Genomic DNA, 17,347 nt, shown 5'->3' on the forward strand with positions numbered 1-17,347 from the left:
TGCCCTCAACACATAGCAACGCAGCCTCGATCTGTGCCGGCACGGACTAACAGCAGCCGGTCAAACTTTCCTGGGGTCTGTGAGAGGTTGCAGAAGCCTCTGTACATCCACAAAAGCTATCGCTACACAAAGACATACGAAATGTACATGATGTACAAAAAACTTGTCGGAGACCTGCAGTGGATCCGGCCTTATTGTGGTATCACCAATACAGACTTACAACCACTGTTGGACTTATTGCGGGGCAGCAATAGCCTAACTTCTGTACTACATCTAAGTGCGCCCGGGCAGCAAGCCTTGACAGCAACTGAGCAGAAAATCACATCATCTATGTCTGGCAGATATATCCCTGATTTGCCCATAAATTTGTATGTATGTAACTCAGATAAGGAAGTTGCGGGAATTTTGGGTCAGTGGGGTGAGCAACAAAAACAAAACCCATTGGTAATACTAGAATGGATATTCTTGCCTGCTAGCATGTCAAAAACGGTAGTCACTAGAATTGAAGCTCTGGGGATGTGCATTCAAAAAGCAGGGGTAAGGGCGATACAAATTTCAGGGAGGCAAATGGACAAAATCATTTTACCTATGTCACTTGATATTGTGAGTAATGCCGTGATGAAAAATGACTGCCTTGCAGTAGCTCTGCTGGACTTCAAGGGGGAAGTAGATAATCACTACCCCCCCCACCCATTATTTAAAACAATGTTAACAATGGAACCGCACTCTATTTGCAGCAATAAGCCGCTGGAAGCCATTACCGTTTTTACTGATGCTAGCAGCAAGACAGGTAAAGCAGGGTTTGTATATTTACAGGGCGGATCCTGGAAATCCGAAGTCATTCTGTCAGAGGGGTCAGTACAAGTGCTCGAGCTATTAGCCGTATGCTCTGTTTTTAAAAAATGGGATAAAACACCTGTCAACATTATTTCAGATTCTCAATATGTCGTGGGGATAGTCAAACGTATGCATAGGTCCCTACTAAAAACTGTAAACAATAAGCGGCTGTTTATGACACTTTTGAAATTATGGATGTTACTAGAAGAACGGACAGACTTATTTTTTATCGATCATGTTCGTAGCCATACAACGCTGCCGGGATTCATTGTGGAAGGTAATGCGCGCGCGGATCAGCTGGTAGTAGCCAATGCAAACATCTATTTTAATACACCCAAACCTGATTTGTTTGGACAAGCACTACTATCCCATAAATTTTATCATCAGTCGGCAAAAGCGCTGAGTAAACAATTTAATCTTCCATTGCAGCAAACCAGAGCTATTCTTGCTGCTTGCCCAGACTGTGCGAATATTCCAAACTTACAACCACAGGGGGTGAACCCCCGGGGATTATCACCATTGCAAATTTGGCAAACAGATGTTACGGAATATCCCAGTTTTGGGAGATATAAATTTATTCATGTATCTATTGACACATATTCGAACCTTATGTGGGCTACTGTTCATATATCAACCAATGCTAAAGCCGTAATTAAGCACCTTTTGGCAGCATTTGCCACCATGGGAGTGCCAACAGAAATTAAAACAGACAATGGCCCGGGATATCGCTCACAGTCATTAGAAACATTTTTACAGATGTGGGGGGTAGCTCATAATTTTGGCGTACCCCACAATTCCACTGGTCAAGCTATTGTTGAACGTGCACATCGGACCTTAAAGGATCGTTTAAACATTTTAAAAACGGGGGAAGATATGCGGCACTGTACTCCCCAAGAGTTAATAAGTAAAGCACTGTATGTTTTGAATTGGCTACAGCCACGTGGTACTGAGGATCAGATCCCAATTAATAGGCATATGTGTGGGAACAAAAATGTTGATAAAAATCAGCCGCAAGTTTCAGTATTCGATCCGGTTTTACAGCAGTGGCAAGGACCTTGCAAATTATTTACGTGGGGAAGAGGGTATGCTTGTGTTTCCACAGGTAACGAACAACCCCATTGGATACCGGCGAAATGGGTCAAGCCGTGGATTGAGCGACCAGATGCCACAGACAACTCAGAAGAGCAAGAGCAAGAAGCAGCAGAGACGTCAGCAGGTCCTGAAGCCCTAGATAGACCGACTAGACAAATCACGACGGAGACCGGCAGTCAATGTGGAGATCAAGAATGCATGTAAAAAACATGGAGTATGATATAGTTTTTGAATATGTGTTTTAGTGCGAGTGGGTAGAAAAGAGAGTAAATTAAAAAAAAAAAAAAAAAAAAAAATAATTTTTTTTTACCATTGTAACAGACATTCAACTAATCATAATCAACTAACCTACTAACCTATAACTAATTGTATAGAGGCTAAGCAGTTTAGAATAAGTGCTGTAGAGAATAAGTAAATATATATATATAGTTTAATGTTAATCAGTCCGCAGCGAAACATTACTCACAGAAGCCGAGTGTGGAAGTAGTTTTCAGATACCTGATATGTAGTCGTTCATAAAAAAAAAAAAAAAAAAAAAAATTACTGAAATTAGAAATAAGGTCATAGACTTAGTTAAGAATCTAGAAATAGGGCGATGGGAAGGTCCATTTTTCATTAATAACCTCGGGGCGAGATTCTGCTTATGTTTTCACAGGTGCCAGCCCCTGATGGACTTCCGTTTGATTTATGCGACCATCATCACCTGAAGCATCATAGATGGTGCGGCAATACAAATTCCACCTCAGCCAAAAACTAATGCGTAGGTCATCTTAGCTAACGTAACAGATTAAAATTCTCAGTGCATTACGGCCGCATCACAAAGCCCATGAACGAATTGATAAGATAACTATGACTTGTGCAGTGCGCCTGGCCAGCGAGTGCATGCGTCATAGGTTTTTAATTGAGGTGGCTTTTGGCACACGCTGGCCACGTGTGCTAAAATCCATTCCTCTGAAAATGTATAAATACCGGGATTTTCCGAAGAGCATCAGGCTGGTGTGCAGCAAAACCATAGTTGCCTCTGTAGGGACACCCACATAAAACTGACACCTACTGATTGCTGGGCTAAGTTTGCGGAACAAGACAGCAATATGCTATTCAAAAAAAAAAAAAAAAAAAAAAAAAAAAAAAAGGCGAGAGAGGGGGAGATGTAGGGTTCAGTTATATGGAAGTTAGTTATTGGACCTGAAAATAGCTCATGGTCACAAGATTGTTCCAGGCGCCTTTAGAAGGCCTTGAACAGAATAAATAAGAAGATAAAAGAAGAAAGATCCCAATTAGGAAAACACAGGTGCACATTCCACGATAAAGGGAACTTGGCACAAACAACCTCAATTCAGGGGCTTATCTTGACCAATTGGACTAAGACAAGTCTTGTATGCTCTAATTAACACAACCAATTATGTCTTATGTTTGTGCGCGTGGACAGTACCGATGTAACCAATCACCGCTTATGCTTGTGTGTGTGGACACCAAGTGCTTGCATGTAGTAGCCAATCAAAGTCTCTCACCAACTTAGAGAATTGTATAAAAATGATTAGCTAAGCTCAATAAACTGGCGACTTTAATCATCACATTGGTGTTTCGTCGTCCGGGCCCCGCACGGATTAATCCCTAAACCCTACAGGCCACTGATCAATCCAAACAGGCTCATCTGTTTTCCAGCTAATTTTTAGGATTGGCTGCCCCTCAGTGACCGCTCCTAAAAAGGATGGGTCACTAACATGGCCTTCATTTGGCTCAATAAATCACGGCCTATGAGGCCAAACAATTCAGTTGGGGTAGTCATGATATACGGACGCATCATAACGTGTTCACCGTCGGGGAACACAAATGGGTAATCGGTAGCTGACTTACTAAGGTGGCCTGTGTGCCCCCTATCCCTGCAATACCAAAATTTGGATTGATCAATGGCCATGATGGAGGCCGAATATATCGTGAAATAATCGTAACATCAGCTCCTGTATCGATTGTCATCGGTTTCTTGACGACAACTCTATCGGGCCCTTCCAATTGCACTACCTGTTCTGGTTTACCTCTTGTTGTGTCCATGGCAAAGTGTACCTGCGGTTTCCCTGTGGAGCCGAATCCACCATCTCCACGTTGTACTTCACCTGGGTTCGGAACACACGACCTGAATGGAACTAATTGTGCTATTCTGGTACCTTTAGGAATAGAAAGAGGAGGGATTAAGACATGAATCATAATTTTCACAGTCCCACAATAATCTGCATCAATAAGCCCTGGGACTACCAGAATTCCTTTTAGAGCTGTTGAAGATCGCCCCATTAAAAATGCACTAAGCCCAAACCCCAGTGGTCCCTTTATGTTGCTATCCACCAAGTGGACTCCTGCATCCACCAACGTAATGTCTACTGCGGTTTTGTCCTGGGTTCAGCTGGGATAGAGTTAATTTCCACAGGAACCTGGGAGGTGGGGGCATAGCCGGGGCAGCTGACCTGGACTAGCCAAGGAGCTATTCCATACCATGTGCCATCATGCTCAGTATATAAATGGGGAGCGGGCCGGGGGGTGGTCTCTTTTTTTCGGTGGGGGAAGTGGCGGAGCGTCGGGTCCCGGGTGGTGAGCAGTTGCACTGTGCATCACTCTTTTTGTATACTTTTTCAATAGTACCGTTGTTGTTGTTGTAATTTCTTTGTGTTTGTCCCAGTAAACTGCCTTTATCTCAACCCTCGAGGCTCCAGTTTCTTTTTCTTTTCTCTCCTCCGTCTCCTCCCCATCCCACCGGAGGGGGGCGGAGGAGTGAGCGAGCGGCTGCGTGGTCCTTTGTTACCGGCTGGGCTGAAACCACGACAGGTTTCCACATCCACTCCGGAGCTTCCTGCAGTGGCGGATCTGGTGGTTGCGAGGCTGCCTGAGGGCTGGCAGCCCAAGCCCCTTGCATTTGTGTCGTCGCGCGAGGGGCCTTCGCGCTCAGTGTAAAGTTTCCCTTCTTCCTGCATTCTTGGGTGGTATGGTTATCTTTCTTACAACTGTTGCACCGTCTTTTTGTTAGCAGAAACTCTACATTGGCTCTTGATGTGTCCAAGTTTACCACAATTAAAAGACTTGACCGAGGGTTTCTTACTGGCTTTATCAATAAGCGGATTCCGTACTGACTCACAGCAGTCTTTAATTTCTCAAGGACTTTCCAGTGAAACGCCTCCCATCTTTCTTGTCCATTATTTTGTACAACAACTGGAAATGCTTGGAGCATAGTCCCGTCCACAAGGGCATTTTTTATTACTCCCCTCCAATGCCTCTCCCTCTCGTCTGCAGCGGCTATTACAGGCGGCTCCGCGTCTATCGCGGGCGCGGATGGCTTCGGCTTCGAGAGGCGGGATGGATTCAAGGGCGGGGGCGGGGGCGCGGACGGTGCTGCCCGGGGGCCGGCGGGGGCGGGGGCGCTGGCGGCGGCCGCTCCGTGGCCGGCTGACACACGCCGCGGCGGGCGGGCGGACGGAGGGGAGAGCGGGCGGGCGGGCGGGGGGAGAAAGCGGGGCTGGCATACGGCCAAAATCTTCGTTCTCTTGCCTTCTCGGCTCACCCTTTCGGGAGGATGCATATGTCCCCCTCACTTCTGGTTCTTCTGACCGTACTGTCAGTTTTTGTAACTGGTTCACCACCTCCGAGTCTGTCGGCTCCGGACCTGCCGGGCGACAATCGGCCCCCCCTAATTCCCCCGCTTCTCGCGGAGTAACAGGCAGGGGAATATTTTCGGCGCCAGCGGCCTGGCTGGGTATAGGCAAAGGCTGTGTCTGTGCAGGCGTCTCAGCATTAGCAGAAATGGATGTTCGGGGGGGTGGAGATAGTTGTGTCGAGAATGTCCCCCTAACTGCAGCGGAGTGGGCTGACGCGGCAGCCGTGGAGGCAGCAGAGGGGGTCATGGCCGCGCGGGCAGCGGCGGCTGCCTGCCGGTCCGCCCTCAGTGCCTGTAGCACATCTCGAATTACCTTCCAGAGTGCTGCGTATTTGTTTGCTTCCTTTGCCTTATCCCCCCCGCCGCTAATAGTGTCCCACAGCACCTTGCCTATATTATCGCAGGTCGCTACTTCAAATGCGACGTTTATACTCGGAATAAGTTCTCTCTTCCAGGCCCATAAAAGCAACCCCTTTATCACAGAATTATCGCATTTCAGTCCTCTCTCAGAGAGAAAATAACGAAGGAGTTTCAGGACTGCTTCTTGCTCTTTGTCCAACCCCATCTCCTTCTCTGACCGCTCACCTGATCAGGGCGAGATTCAACCTTCTATTCACTTGCGCATGCCTCCTTGTCTTCCCAGCTTAGCTGAGACTCATGTTGTTCTTCCCAGTTTAGCTGAGGCTCAAGCCATCCTGCCAGGGCAGCAGGGATCATTTCGGCTGGCTTCTCCGCTGCCTCGCTGGTTCAGCTGCACGAGAGATTCTCCTATAGACGGTAAAGAGCCGATCTGAGGGTCCCTGTTCAGGCGCCAAATGTTGCGGAGGATCCACAGGGGACATCACACACAGACCAATGTGATCAAGTGAAGCCCATTTACTACAACTTTCAGCACAGTTATATACCCTATGCGCTTATGCACGCGCCTTATACAATGCTCTGATTGGTACAATATCCCGTTTCACGCGGCGCTATCTTATCCTTTATTGGCTGCTCAAGCTTCTTCACGAGGCATCTTGCAGTTGCTTATCTCGTTCTTCAGCATCCAGGAGTTGTTTGTCAGGCTCTTCTTATCTTCCTTTTCTCAGCGTACAAGGACACAGCGTCCTTGTCCGCTTCAGCACTTTGTATGCTTATGCTTCGTTCCCAGCTAAAGGCTGGATTGCTCACATGTCCTCGCCCAGCCAAGAAATCCTCAACAGGGATACACATTTAGCAAAAGCCACCTGGTTAGTCAAGACCAGAGGATCTGCCAGTCAGGGTGGCCCTGCCCAGTCAGAACTTTTACATACTGTAGAAGGGGATAAAGTCCCTGTAGTGCACATAAAAAATATGTTAGGGAAACCAGTCTGGGTTACTCCTGCCTCAGGAAAAGGCAAACCCATTCATGGGATTGCTTTTGCTCAAGGACCTGGGTGCACTTGGTGGGTGATGCAAAGGGATGGGGAAGTCCGGTGTGTGCCTCAAGGGGATTTGATTTTGCGTGAGAATAGCCAATGAATTAAGTTGTATGATGTTAATTGCTAAATAAACTTGCCACTGTATGTCATCACTCCCACAGTTGCTATATGCCATATCAATAGTATTACAGTAAGAATCACCCAGATTAATGAAGAATGAACGCTGATGAAACCGAGCAAAGTGCAGCGGTGGTGGAACTTGAACTGGCTTCAGCAACTAGCACCCAGCAACTTCCTCAAGATCGACATCTTCAACCTGCAGACCGTGCGCGTGGGCTGTGCCAAATACACCAGCCGTGAGCTCCGGATGCAGCATGCAACAATTCAACACCACACACCATCTTTCCTGCCCTGAAAGACTGTTACAACAGATGGAGCCCCAAAGTCATGGATTAAATGAACTCAATGGACACATTAGAGGGATGGCCCATAGACCAAGGGAATGATATCTCTGTGTGTGTATGTATATATAATCTCTCTCAAAGGCAGCGAAAGTGGTGGTGATTAATTGGAAAGTGTAGGATCTGGGCATGACGTAGATGGTATAGAATAAAGGGTGGATAATGTCCTGGGTTCTGCTGGGATAGTGTTAATTTTCACAAGAAGCTGGGAGGGGGCACAGCCAGGACAGCTGATCTGAACTAGCCAAGGGGATATTCAATACCATATGATGTCATGCTCAGTATATAACTGGGGGAGCTGATGGTGGGGACGAGGGATCGAGGCTCAGGAACAGGCTGAGCATCGGGTTCCGGGTAGTGAGCATTTGCTTTGTGCATCACTTGCTTCATATATTCTTTTATTATTATTGTTGTTGTTTTTATTATTATTTCTTCTCTCCTTGTGTTGTCCTGTTAGACTGTCCTTATCTCAACCCACGAGTCTTTACCTTTTTCTTCCGATTCTCCTCCCCATCCCACCATGGGAGGAGGAGTGGGCAAGCGGCCACGTGGTGCTTAGTTGCTGGCTGGGCCTGAATCATTACAATATTACATGAAATCTTTCATACATGGTTGTAGCTCTAATGGAGTTAAAGCTGAAAACTGAGCTTGTTGGTATTATTTTCATTAACATTGACCATGTGAGATGGTCAATGTCATGGTCAATAGCGTTTTGAGAGAAGAATAAATGGTCAGGGGACTATACATTAATTAAACTTGTGAGGGATTTTATGTAATCTGAGATTTCCATCAGGATTCTCCAACATGTAGCATGCCATGTTTATGTTCCTGATACAAGCATATGTTCATGTTGATGACAGGAAGTGGGGTCACTGAACTTTCAGCTTTCATTATTTCATAACCAGCTACTTCACAGTTACACTAATAAAATGGCAAATGATCCTGCAGAGGTATCTTGAGAAACAGCATGGTAAAAGCATTCATCTTTAAGAATAAAATCTAAGAACTTTATTTTCCGTTGAAAGTGAAGATGGATGAACATACCAAGCAAGTGCCAGTGTACTAGTAAGAATGCAGTGGGGCATCTGCATCAGAGAAACTTATACTTGTTGGCCTTTTGAATCATTCTTGAAGTATCTGTGGAATGAAATTTATTCATTTCTTATAGCACCTGTCTCACAACACGTATTGGCCCTGTATCTGGTTTCCTGTGCATTGGAGCTGCCAGTGTGGGGACCCAGCTCCTGGGAGGACTGGCAGGCTGCCAAGAAGAGGCTTTGCAAAGCCTCAGCAAATAAAGAGGGAATGTCCTGAGGTGCCTGGTAAGAAAAGCTGCCAGGCTTGTGTTGGGACATGCACTCTCAGGGAATTTAAGTATTTGCCTCCTGTCCAGAGTCTTGAAGTGTTAAGTATCTATGCTAGCCCTTTTGTTCTGAAATACGGCTAAATATTTTGTGGCAGTGGTTCCCTTTCCTTGCATAGTGTATGATCTGCTTTGAGAGTGCGTTCCTGCTCTAGTCCCCAAGGTAAAGATATCAGGATGTTCAGCTGTGAGACTCCACAGTACTTCCAGCCCCACAATTAGGCTGCTCTGGCCTGAAAACAGAGCTGGAGCCACTGGAGGAACCCAGCGCCTAAAAGTTTCTTAAAACCTCTGCATTGTCCAGGCCCCTTCTCATTTGACATTTAGCTGTGGAGGTTTCTGAAATTTGGTCTCACAATCCCTAAATCTTTTTGTATGCCTGTGACTGTGTAAGACTGCTTGGATGCAGGCTCTGGAGCAGAAATGTAGGTGCTTAGGAGACATGGCTGGTTAGGAACGGAGATGTCAAAAGACTTTTTAATGAGCATTCAATCTTCTGTCAGCCAATGAGTTCCTTTTGTGAAGTGAAACTCACCTGATGTCAGTTGATATAGCTTCATGTATTTTTCAATGGAATTTTGCTCTAAATCCATCTTTTAATACAAAGCAGTTGTGAGATTCTTGCCTCACTGTGGTGTTTCGAGTAAAATGACAGTTGCAGCTCCAGCATACTGTCTGTGTGAGATTCAGGAGCCACTGAACTGTGAAGGATACATCAAGCCCTTGACATCTAGGATATATTTCATCAGTAAAGAAAAATAACAGATTATTTTTTTCACTGGTAAAGTCTGTGTATTCTGATCCCCAAATAAATATATTTCATTCTTACAACTTAACCTCAAGCTGCCTTGGTGCAACATGGTTTATAACCAGTTTCTGCTCTCACGTGTTCTCCTTCTCAGATGTTTTTTTTTAAAAAGGTTAGAGATAATGGAGGAGAAGGTCTAGATTAAATTATCTTTCACAGATGGCTATTGCATTGATGAAACAGTGTAATCCAATCATGAGCTTATGAACCCAAGGATCTGTACTGTATGAATGTGTATGCTTGCATTCAGATATTTGAAATCATGTTTAAGGTGTTATTTAATGGCATAGGGGGGAGGGTGACATATAGTTGCAGCAGCATGGACATCTGTGGATTTCAACAATTAGGAATGCTGTTAGGTCAATTTTAAAGCAATATGATTATGCAAATCTTGCCCTAATGTAGCTTTGGTGTATGTCTCGCAACTAAATGGATGCTGTTGTCACGTTTTGTTATGAAGTCTTCAAATGTAAAGGTTTAGTGACATCAGAGGATGTAACTGGCTTCACTGGAATGCTTTGGGACATTGCAGGAATAATGCTTTCTCACTGTCCCATGTCCAGCTTCATGCCTTCCAGTAGATACACAGATTGAAAATCCAACTTGGGCCATAGCTCAGCCTATATACACAAAAACAGTCCTCAGCTGGGTGTGCTGGAGCTGCCTTACTCCAGTCAGAATCAGAATGGGTGTAGAGAAGGGTATGACAAGGAGACAGTGGTGGAGTAAGTGGGGGAGAATGGGGAGCAGAAGATGGCTGGATACTGATAGAAAGGACAGAGGGAGTGACAAGGAGATACACACGTACATTGGAAGGGGAAATGGAAAGACATGTGTAAGAGCTTGAGTCAGAGAGAAAATGCCACTGATAAGAGCATGTGAGGAAGGATTGTGTCCGGAAAAAAAAGAAACCCTCTTGAGAAAAAAGGAGAGGATTTTAAAATGTGTTATATTCTAAAGAAATGTACCATTCCACATCAAAATGATTAAAATAGGCGAGGAATAGGAGTAAAGGGAAAAATACATTTTGTTGCTGTATTTACAGGGACAAAACAGGCTACAGAAAAATAAAATAGAGCAAAAATCCTCAGAACAAGCATTTTTGTTTCAGGCAAACAAATTAAAACTGTGTTAAATATAGAATAGCTTTTGGATGTATATGGCCTAGGTTTCTTATTAAAATACTTTACTTTTTGGCTGGAGTCTGAAAACTAAATACTTGCATACTTGTATGCATAAAGATGAAGGAGAAGTTTGTAAAATCTGTCTAATTGTCAATGGGATTTTAAATATGGATTGCAATCCCGATTCACATAAATTTACCTGTATAAAGAGGTTACAGCAGGGGATGGTCAGGTAAGGATTCAGAATGAAGTCTGCAGAAGTATGTGGGGACTGTGGTAGGTAGAGTTACTGACAGGAGCTGAAGTGAGGTATGGGTCTGTTGCTGGTACTATTATGCATATTTTAAAAGCAGCTCATGGTATTCCAAAAGTGAAGACCTGAGACAAGATTGGGCATCATTTAAAAGGTAATATCCTTGATGCTTTTCAAAGTTCCTTTTAAAGTGGAGATGTACAGTATTGCTGGGACCTACATGAGTTAAAATGGAGAAGAGAGATAAGAAAAGTGGATCTGGATAGATTTGAAGATTTACAGAAATGTTTGGAGACATTCGTATTGCTACAAGAAATCAAAGTTCACAGCATATACTGTTATAACCTGTCTCCTACCATTGTACCTGTTGTGGGTTAACCCCGGTGGGCAGCTCAGCCCTACACAGCCGCTCACTCACTCCCCCCCAGTGGGAGTCCAGCTGTCCCAACTGTGTCCTCTCCCAACTTCTTGTGCACCCCTAGCCTACTCGCTGTCAGGGTAGTCCGAGAAGCAGAAGAGGCCTTGATGCTGTGTAAACACTGCTCAGCAGTAACTAAAATATCCCTGTGTTATCAACACTGTTCTGGTCACAAATCCAAAACACAGCACCATACAAGTTGCTATGAAGAAAATTAACTGTATTCCAGCCAAAACCAGTACAGTACTGTACTTTCATACTGATAATTCAAGAAATATCTAACACATAAACTAAGAGGATGTGTGTCAATCTGCACTGACACTGGAATTTATGGGAATTTTTCCCCCTACAGGAAGAAGGAAATAAGTTGCTAATTATTTCACAGCTCAGCAAGCCCCTTTCTCCCCTTACTAATGACATTTAAATTGTAAACAACCCCATCTCCTTCTCCAACCGCTCACCTGATCAGGGCGAGATTCAACCTTCTATTCACTTGCACGCACCTCCTCCTCTTCCTGGCTTAGCTGAGACTCAAGCCATCCTGCCAGGGCAGCAGGGATCATTTTGGCCGGCTTCTCCGCTCCCTCACTGGTTCAGCTGCATGAGAGATTCTTGTATAGATGGTAAAGAGTCGATCTGAGGGTCCCCTTTCAGGCGCCAAATGCGGCGGAGGATCCACAGGGGACATCACACACAGACCAATGTGATCAAGTGAAGCCCATTTACTACAACTTTCAGCACAGTTATATACCCTATGCGCTTATGCACGCGCCTTATACAATGCTCTGATTAGTACAATATCCCGTTTCACGCGGCGCTATCTTATCCTTTATTGGCTGCTCAAGCTTCTTCACGAGGCATCTTGCAGTTGCTTATCTCGTTCTTCAGCATCCAGGAGTTGTTTGTCAGGCTCTTCTTATCTTCCTTTTCCCAGCGTACAAGGACACAGCGCCCTTGTCCGCTTCAGCACTTTGTATGCTTATGCTTCATTCCCAGCTAAAGGCTGGATTGCTCACATGCCCTCGCCCAGCCAAGAAATCCTCAACACTCTGAGAGTGTTGAACTGTGGCTCGGTAGGCATAGGCCAGGCCCCAGTACAGTGCGAGAAGCTGTTGGTTTTCATTGGGATAGGCAAGGCACCCTTCTATCAGGTGACGTGTCAGTTTGCCAGGGTTACTTGCCTGTTTGGGTGTAAAGTCCCAGATTATGGGAGGTGATAACTGTCCTAGGAATCTGCCCAAATCCTTCCATATACCCTGCCACCCAGGGACCGGTCGCTCGAGGGCACATTTCAGTATTGCCTCACCTGAAACTTGTCTTCTCTTATACCAGGATGAGACCAGATTCCACAAACCCCATAATATACCACCAGTATTAATTATTAGTATTGAACAGCTCACATAAGGGTGAACAAAGACCTCGGGAACCTGCATAATAAAACCATTCACCTCAATGCCCGGTAGGGAGAGGGAGATGTGTTCCCTCATCTCCTCCACAAGATAGCTCCCACAGCGCAGCAAAGCCATCAGTGCCAGGGCAAAGCACACAGCCATTATTTGCATTAACATGTTCCCAAACTCAGCAAGCTAGAGATAAGCAAGCAGCTAACAAGCTCTGTGACCTGCACAGGAGCTTGCCACTTAATAACTAGCTGTAGCACGCTTAATGCAAAACTGCCGTTGTCGAGCCCCACGTTGGACGCCAAAAAGGACTGTGGTGGGTTGACCCTGGTTGGATGCCAGGTGCCCACCAAAGCCGCTCTATCACTCCCCCTCCTCAGCTGGACAGGGGGGGGAAATATAACAAAGGGCTCATGGGTCAAGATAAGGACAGTTTAATAAAGTGAAAACAAAGGTCGCGCACGAAAGCAAAGAAAAACAAATGATGTTATTCTCTACTTCCCCTCAGCAGGCGATGTCTGGCCACTTCCTGGGAAGCAGGGCTTCAGTACGTGTAGTGGTTGCTCCGGAAGACAAAAATGCCCCCCTTCCGTCTCCCTTTACTTAGCTTTTATATCTGAGCTGACATCATATGGTATGGAATATCTGTTTGGTTAGTTTAGGTCAGCTGTCCTGGTTATGTCCCCTCCCAAGATCTTGCCCAGCCCCAGCCTGCCATTGAGGGGGGGCAAAAATGTTGGCGAGACAGCCTTGATGCTGTGCCAGCACTGCTCAGCAGTAGCCAAAACACTGGGGTGTTATCAACACCTTTCTAGCTACTGATGCAGAGCACAGTGCTATGAGGGCTGCTATGGGGAGAATTAACTCCAACTCAGCCAGACCCAATACACTTCTAATATGTGTTTATATGTAAGAGGAACATGTTTAGAAAAATATATAAAGAAAATACTTTGGGACAGAGGAGGGTGTCCTGATGCTCACTGAAACATTTCTACCAGCTTTACTAATAGGTGGAATGGGTTTTTTTTCTCTGCATAAAATGAAAAAAATCTGCTTAGTGTAAAGGAGGCAGAAATTGGCTGACCAGAATGAGCAGAAATCGGCTGACCTGTGCATTTCCTCAATAACTTTCTTAGTCACTGCTCACACATTATTGAAACACATTCACTCTGTTGTTTCTATCTCTTTAGATAGTTTTCCCATTACATTTTGAGCCAATCGTCTTCTCGCATAAATTTTATAATCATGTAACTCCACAGATTTCAATTTCTTTTTACCTGATTTACACCTCTGTAAATGTTATGAAGTTCCCAGGAATACAAACATAAAAGTTACTTTTGGTTCTTTTTCACTTAATTGGGGTAATCAGTTCAGTACGATCTAACTGAGCTTAGCTGAACTTGAGACAAAACTAGAAACGACATGAGCTGATTTTCAAGACTGAGAAAGGAACTGGAAAGACATACATTGAATTCCCTTGAGCCAAGACCATTACTTCCAAGACCAACTGTCCTATCGTTCATGAAATTACCTGTAAAACTCCTCAGAAAGTTTCTTCAGGAGGGTGGTATAATTTACATCGTTATAGGGATTACAGCACACATACGGACACTGTTGCAATAACACTTAGGGTATTTGGATGTCAGCAGTTTGTCAATCTGTACAAATTTAAGGATCAACTCGAAAGATTCACTTTGATTTTCTAACATTTCCATTTTCAGTATTTTAATCAATAGAATAACCTCAATATATAATCTAGCTTTTCCTCACTGAAATCAACCATGCCTGCTATAACAGTACTAGAGTCATCAGATAAGTCAAGGGCCAAATTGGCTAAGAATCTAGTCATTTAAGAGCCACTTACAATAAATAATAATAAATGGAATAAATAACCAACCATATTTCCAGAATTCTTGTTCTATTCAGTTAATACTGTAAAACCAGATACCAGCTATATTAGTTTTCCTGAAGACAGTACTGTTTCTTTGTGGACAATGTTTTAATTCAGTGTTACCAAGTCTATGAAAACAGTCTAAGGCTTAAAAAGGCAATCAAGAATTGTGTTAACTGACATGACACTGAAAAGAACCCTGTAGTCAGAATAAGCTGTGAGCAGAATTGTCAGCATAAATATCCTGTAACTATCTAATAACCTTCCCCCCTTCCTGATCCACACGGGAGGGATAACAGAGACCTTTCTCTACAAGGTTCAGGACCAAAACCCCACCAGAATAAATCAAGTTCTGATTACATCTTTACCTACGATTAAGGGGAAGGCAGCAAGCATGGCTGTTGATGTCCTACCTTGAATAGCTAAAAAAACCTCTAGAAAAGCATCACTTATTGACCAAGCTGGCATAACTTGACAGAATGACAGTTTTACTGTATTACACCGTATTTCTGACTACAGTGACAAGTTCTGTATCCTACCTTGGAAAAGTCTTGCCACAGTAGAAGAGAATTTAGTGAACAGCACTGAAAAGTAGCCTGGAAATGTCCCTTTAACGATCAATTATTTTCTTAGAGGCAGAGAGTTGTGGATTTTTGTTCTCTTTAAACACTACCTGCTTTTTCTTATAATTTACCTTCTGTTCCCTCCTTCAGACACGAAACCTTTTCAAGATAGGAAAAAATATGGAATCATTTTAACCTCACTTTTTTAGCTATTTCCACTTAAGAACAAATAACAAAATAATGATTGTGTTTCTCCCCTATGTTTGAAATCAACAATACATGTTTAATACAGACTTGCTTAATGAAAAACCACTAAAACTACTGGGATCAGTAATGAATAATCCATGGGAGCTGTTTAGAGCTGGGTGAATACATAAAAAATTAATTTTATGAATATTCTTTTGAATTTTTTTAATCAAATCTGTTTCCACTGTGTTCACACTCGTTGGTTTTTTTTTAATTAATTATTTCCTTTGCTCTTTGGCTAATGAAAAATATTTGGGTTTGCAGACTTAACTATTCCTTCTGTGTTATATTACGGTCATTACTTGTGTTGCATTAGCGCCCAAAGCCTCTAGCCTGCTAGGCACTGTACCGACAGCCCAAGTCCTCTCCCGAAGCCCTTAGGTTTGAGACAAATTTGCTGAAGACTGACGGGAGAGGAGTGTGATTAAAAATCACGGTGGTTAGAGATGGATTATAAACACGTTAATTCTCTTTTTATTGTTTCAATGGGCACGCATCCCCGTCGATAGGACGGACGCGAAGGCAGGCATGGGCTGGCACTCTGGTAAGGGTGGGCTGCCCGATTTTCCTGCCCGGGGAAGGGCCAGGCAGAGGACTCTGCCCGCGGTGGGGCCGAGGTGCCACTAGCCGACGCCCGCCCTCAGTGGCGAGTAGGAGTGCACCCGCCGCCGGGGGCGGAAGGGCGCGGACGCAGGCGGAAGGGGAGTTGCGGAGGAGAGAGCCACAGGGTACCGTCTGCAGCACCCGCCCCGCTGGGAGCCAGACGGCGTCCCCCCGGGAAAAAAAGACGAGTGGCCCCCGCTGCCGGGCCCCGCGGGGCCCTGCCCGTCCGGGAAGTGCCCCCCTCCCCCGCCGCCGCTGGCCTTGCGCAGCACGGCGCTGCTCGCTTCCTCCCCGGTGCCGGCCTGGGAGCCGCCCCGCCGCCTAGATCACTTACCATTTGCATTTCTCCGCTGCTCGGGAGGAGGCGAAAGCCTATGCCCGGGGCCGGGGCGGGGGGAGGAGGCGAGGGGCGGCAGCGGGGCTGGGGCCATCGAGCCTCCGTCTCACGGGTTGCCCGCACGGCTCTGTGCATCCGCCTCTTGCTTTTATCGCGCTGCCTCTGCCCGGGGAACCGGCGGGGGCCGTACGTGCCAGGCCAGGAGCGAGGGGAGGGTCTGCGGTTCGGCGTCGCTGTAGCAGCGCCGGCCCCGCCGCGCCGCCAGGGACTGGGTGCGGGCGCCGCCGCCGGCCCTCCGCGCTGCTGCTGCGGGGGGATCGCCGCTGCTGGCGGGAGGGGCAGGGATGTGATCGGTCGGGTCGGCCCCCCCCCCCCCCCGCTTTATTTTTTTTTCTTCCAAAAAAAGACCAAACCAGCCAACCAAACCCCCAAAACCTAGAGGACGTGGGGGGATACCGTGTCGCCGCCGCCACTCTGCTGGATCTATTGTGAGGAAATTGCCATTCGCCGGCAGCGGCGGCACATCTGGGCGGGCACATCTGGGCATGCAACATCGGCTCCCGCCGCCTTCCTCCTCTGTCCTCCAGCCGGCCGAGCGGATCCCTCCGGGCCGCTGGGGAGACTCCTGCTCGCCAGCCCCAGGGTCCATCTTTCGGACTGAATATTAAAACTGGCAGCGCGGGGGGTGGGGTGGAAATAAAGGCTGGTTTTGTTTTTGTTTTTGTTTTTGTTTTTTCCTGGGATTTATTTCATGGGGATGTGTTCAAGACAAGAGAGGATTCAGAAGGATATTGACGTTGTGATCCAAAAGTGCAAGGCGGAGAAGGACTGCCTGTTTGCAGGTGAGTTTCTCTCCCGGGCGCCAGGTTGGCGGCGCGGAGGCTGCCTCCGCCGCCCGCCCCAGACCCCGC

General features: G+C 45.9%; 2 protein-coding genes across 3 annotated transcripts in view; both read left to right on the forward strand.

The window, feature by feature from the left end:
• The window catches only part of LOC126035329 (endogenous retrovirus group K member 5 Gag polyprotein-like), a 203,996-nt gene extending 198,688 nt beyond the window's left edge, over positions 1-5,308 (forward strand). The window contains exon 2 of the mRNA XM_049793840.1: positions 4,747-5,308. Coding sequence (XP_049649797.1) covers positions 4,747-4,872 — 126 coding nt within the window. The 3' untranslated portion in view covers positions 4,873-5,308. The remainder of the gene's footprint in view (positions 1-4,746) is intronic.
• Positions 5,309-16,697: 11,389 nt separating this feature from the next.
• The window catches only part of LOC126035251 (protein mono-ADP-ribosyltransferase PARP8-like), a 203,611-nt gene continuing 202,961 nt past the window's right edge, over positions 16,698-17,347 (forward strand). For both annotated transcript variants that reach the window (XM_049793580.1, XM_049793581.1), the window contains exon 1: positions 16,698-17,278. In XM_049793580.1, the coding sequence (XP_049649537.1) occupies positions 17,188-17,278 (91 nt within the window). In that variant the 5' untranslated portion in view covers positions 16,698-17,187. The remainder of the gene's footprint in view (positions 17,279-17,347) is intronic.

This window comes from Accipiter gentilis, chromosome W, assembly GCF_929443795.1.
Source record: "Accipiter gentilis chromosome W, bAccGen1.1, whole genome shotgun sequence".
In the NCBI taxonomy this organism is placed as follows: domain Eukaryota; kingdom Metazoa; phylum Chordata; class Aves; order Accipitriformes; family Accipitridae; genus Astur; species Astur gentilis.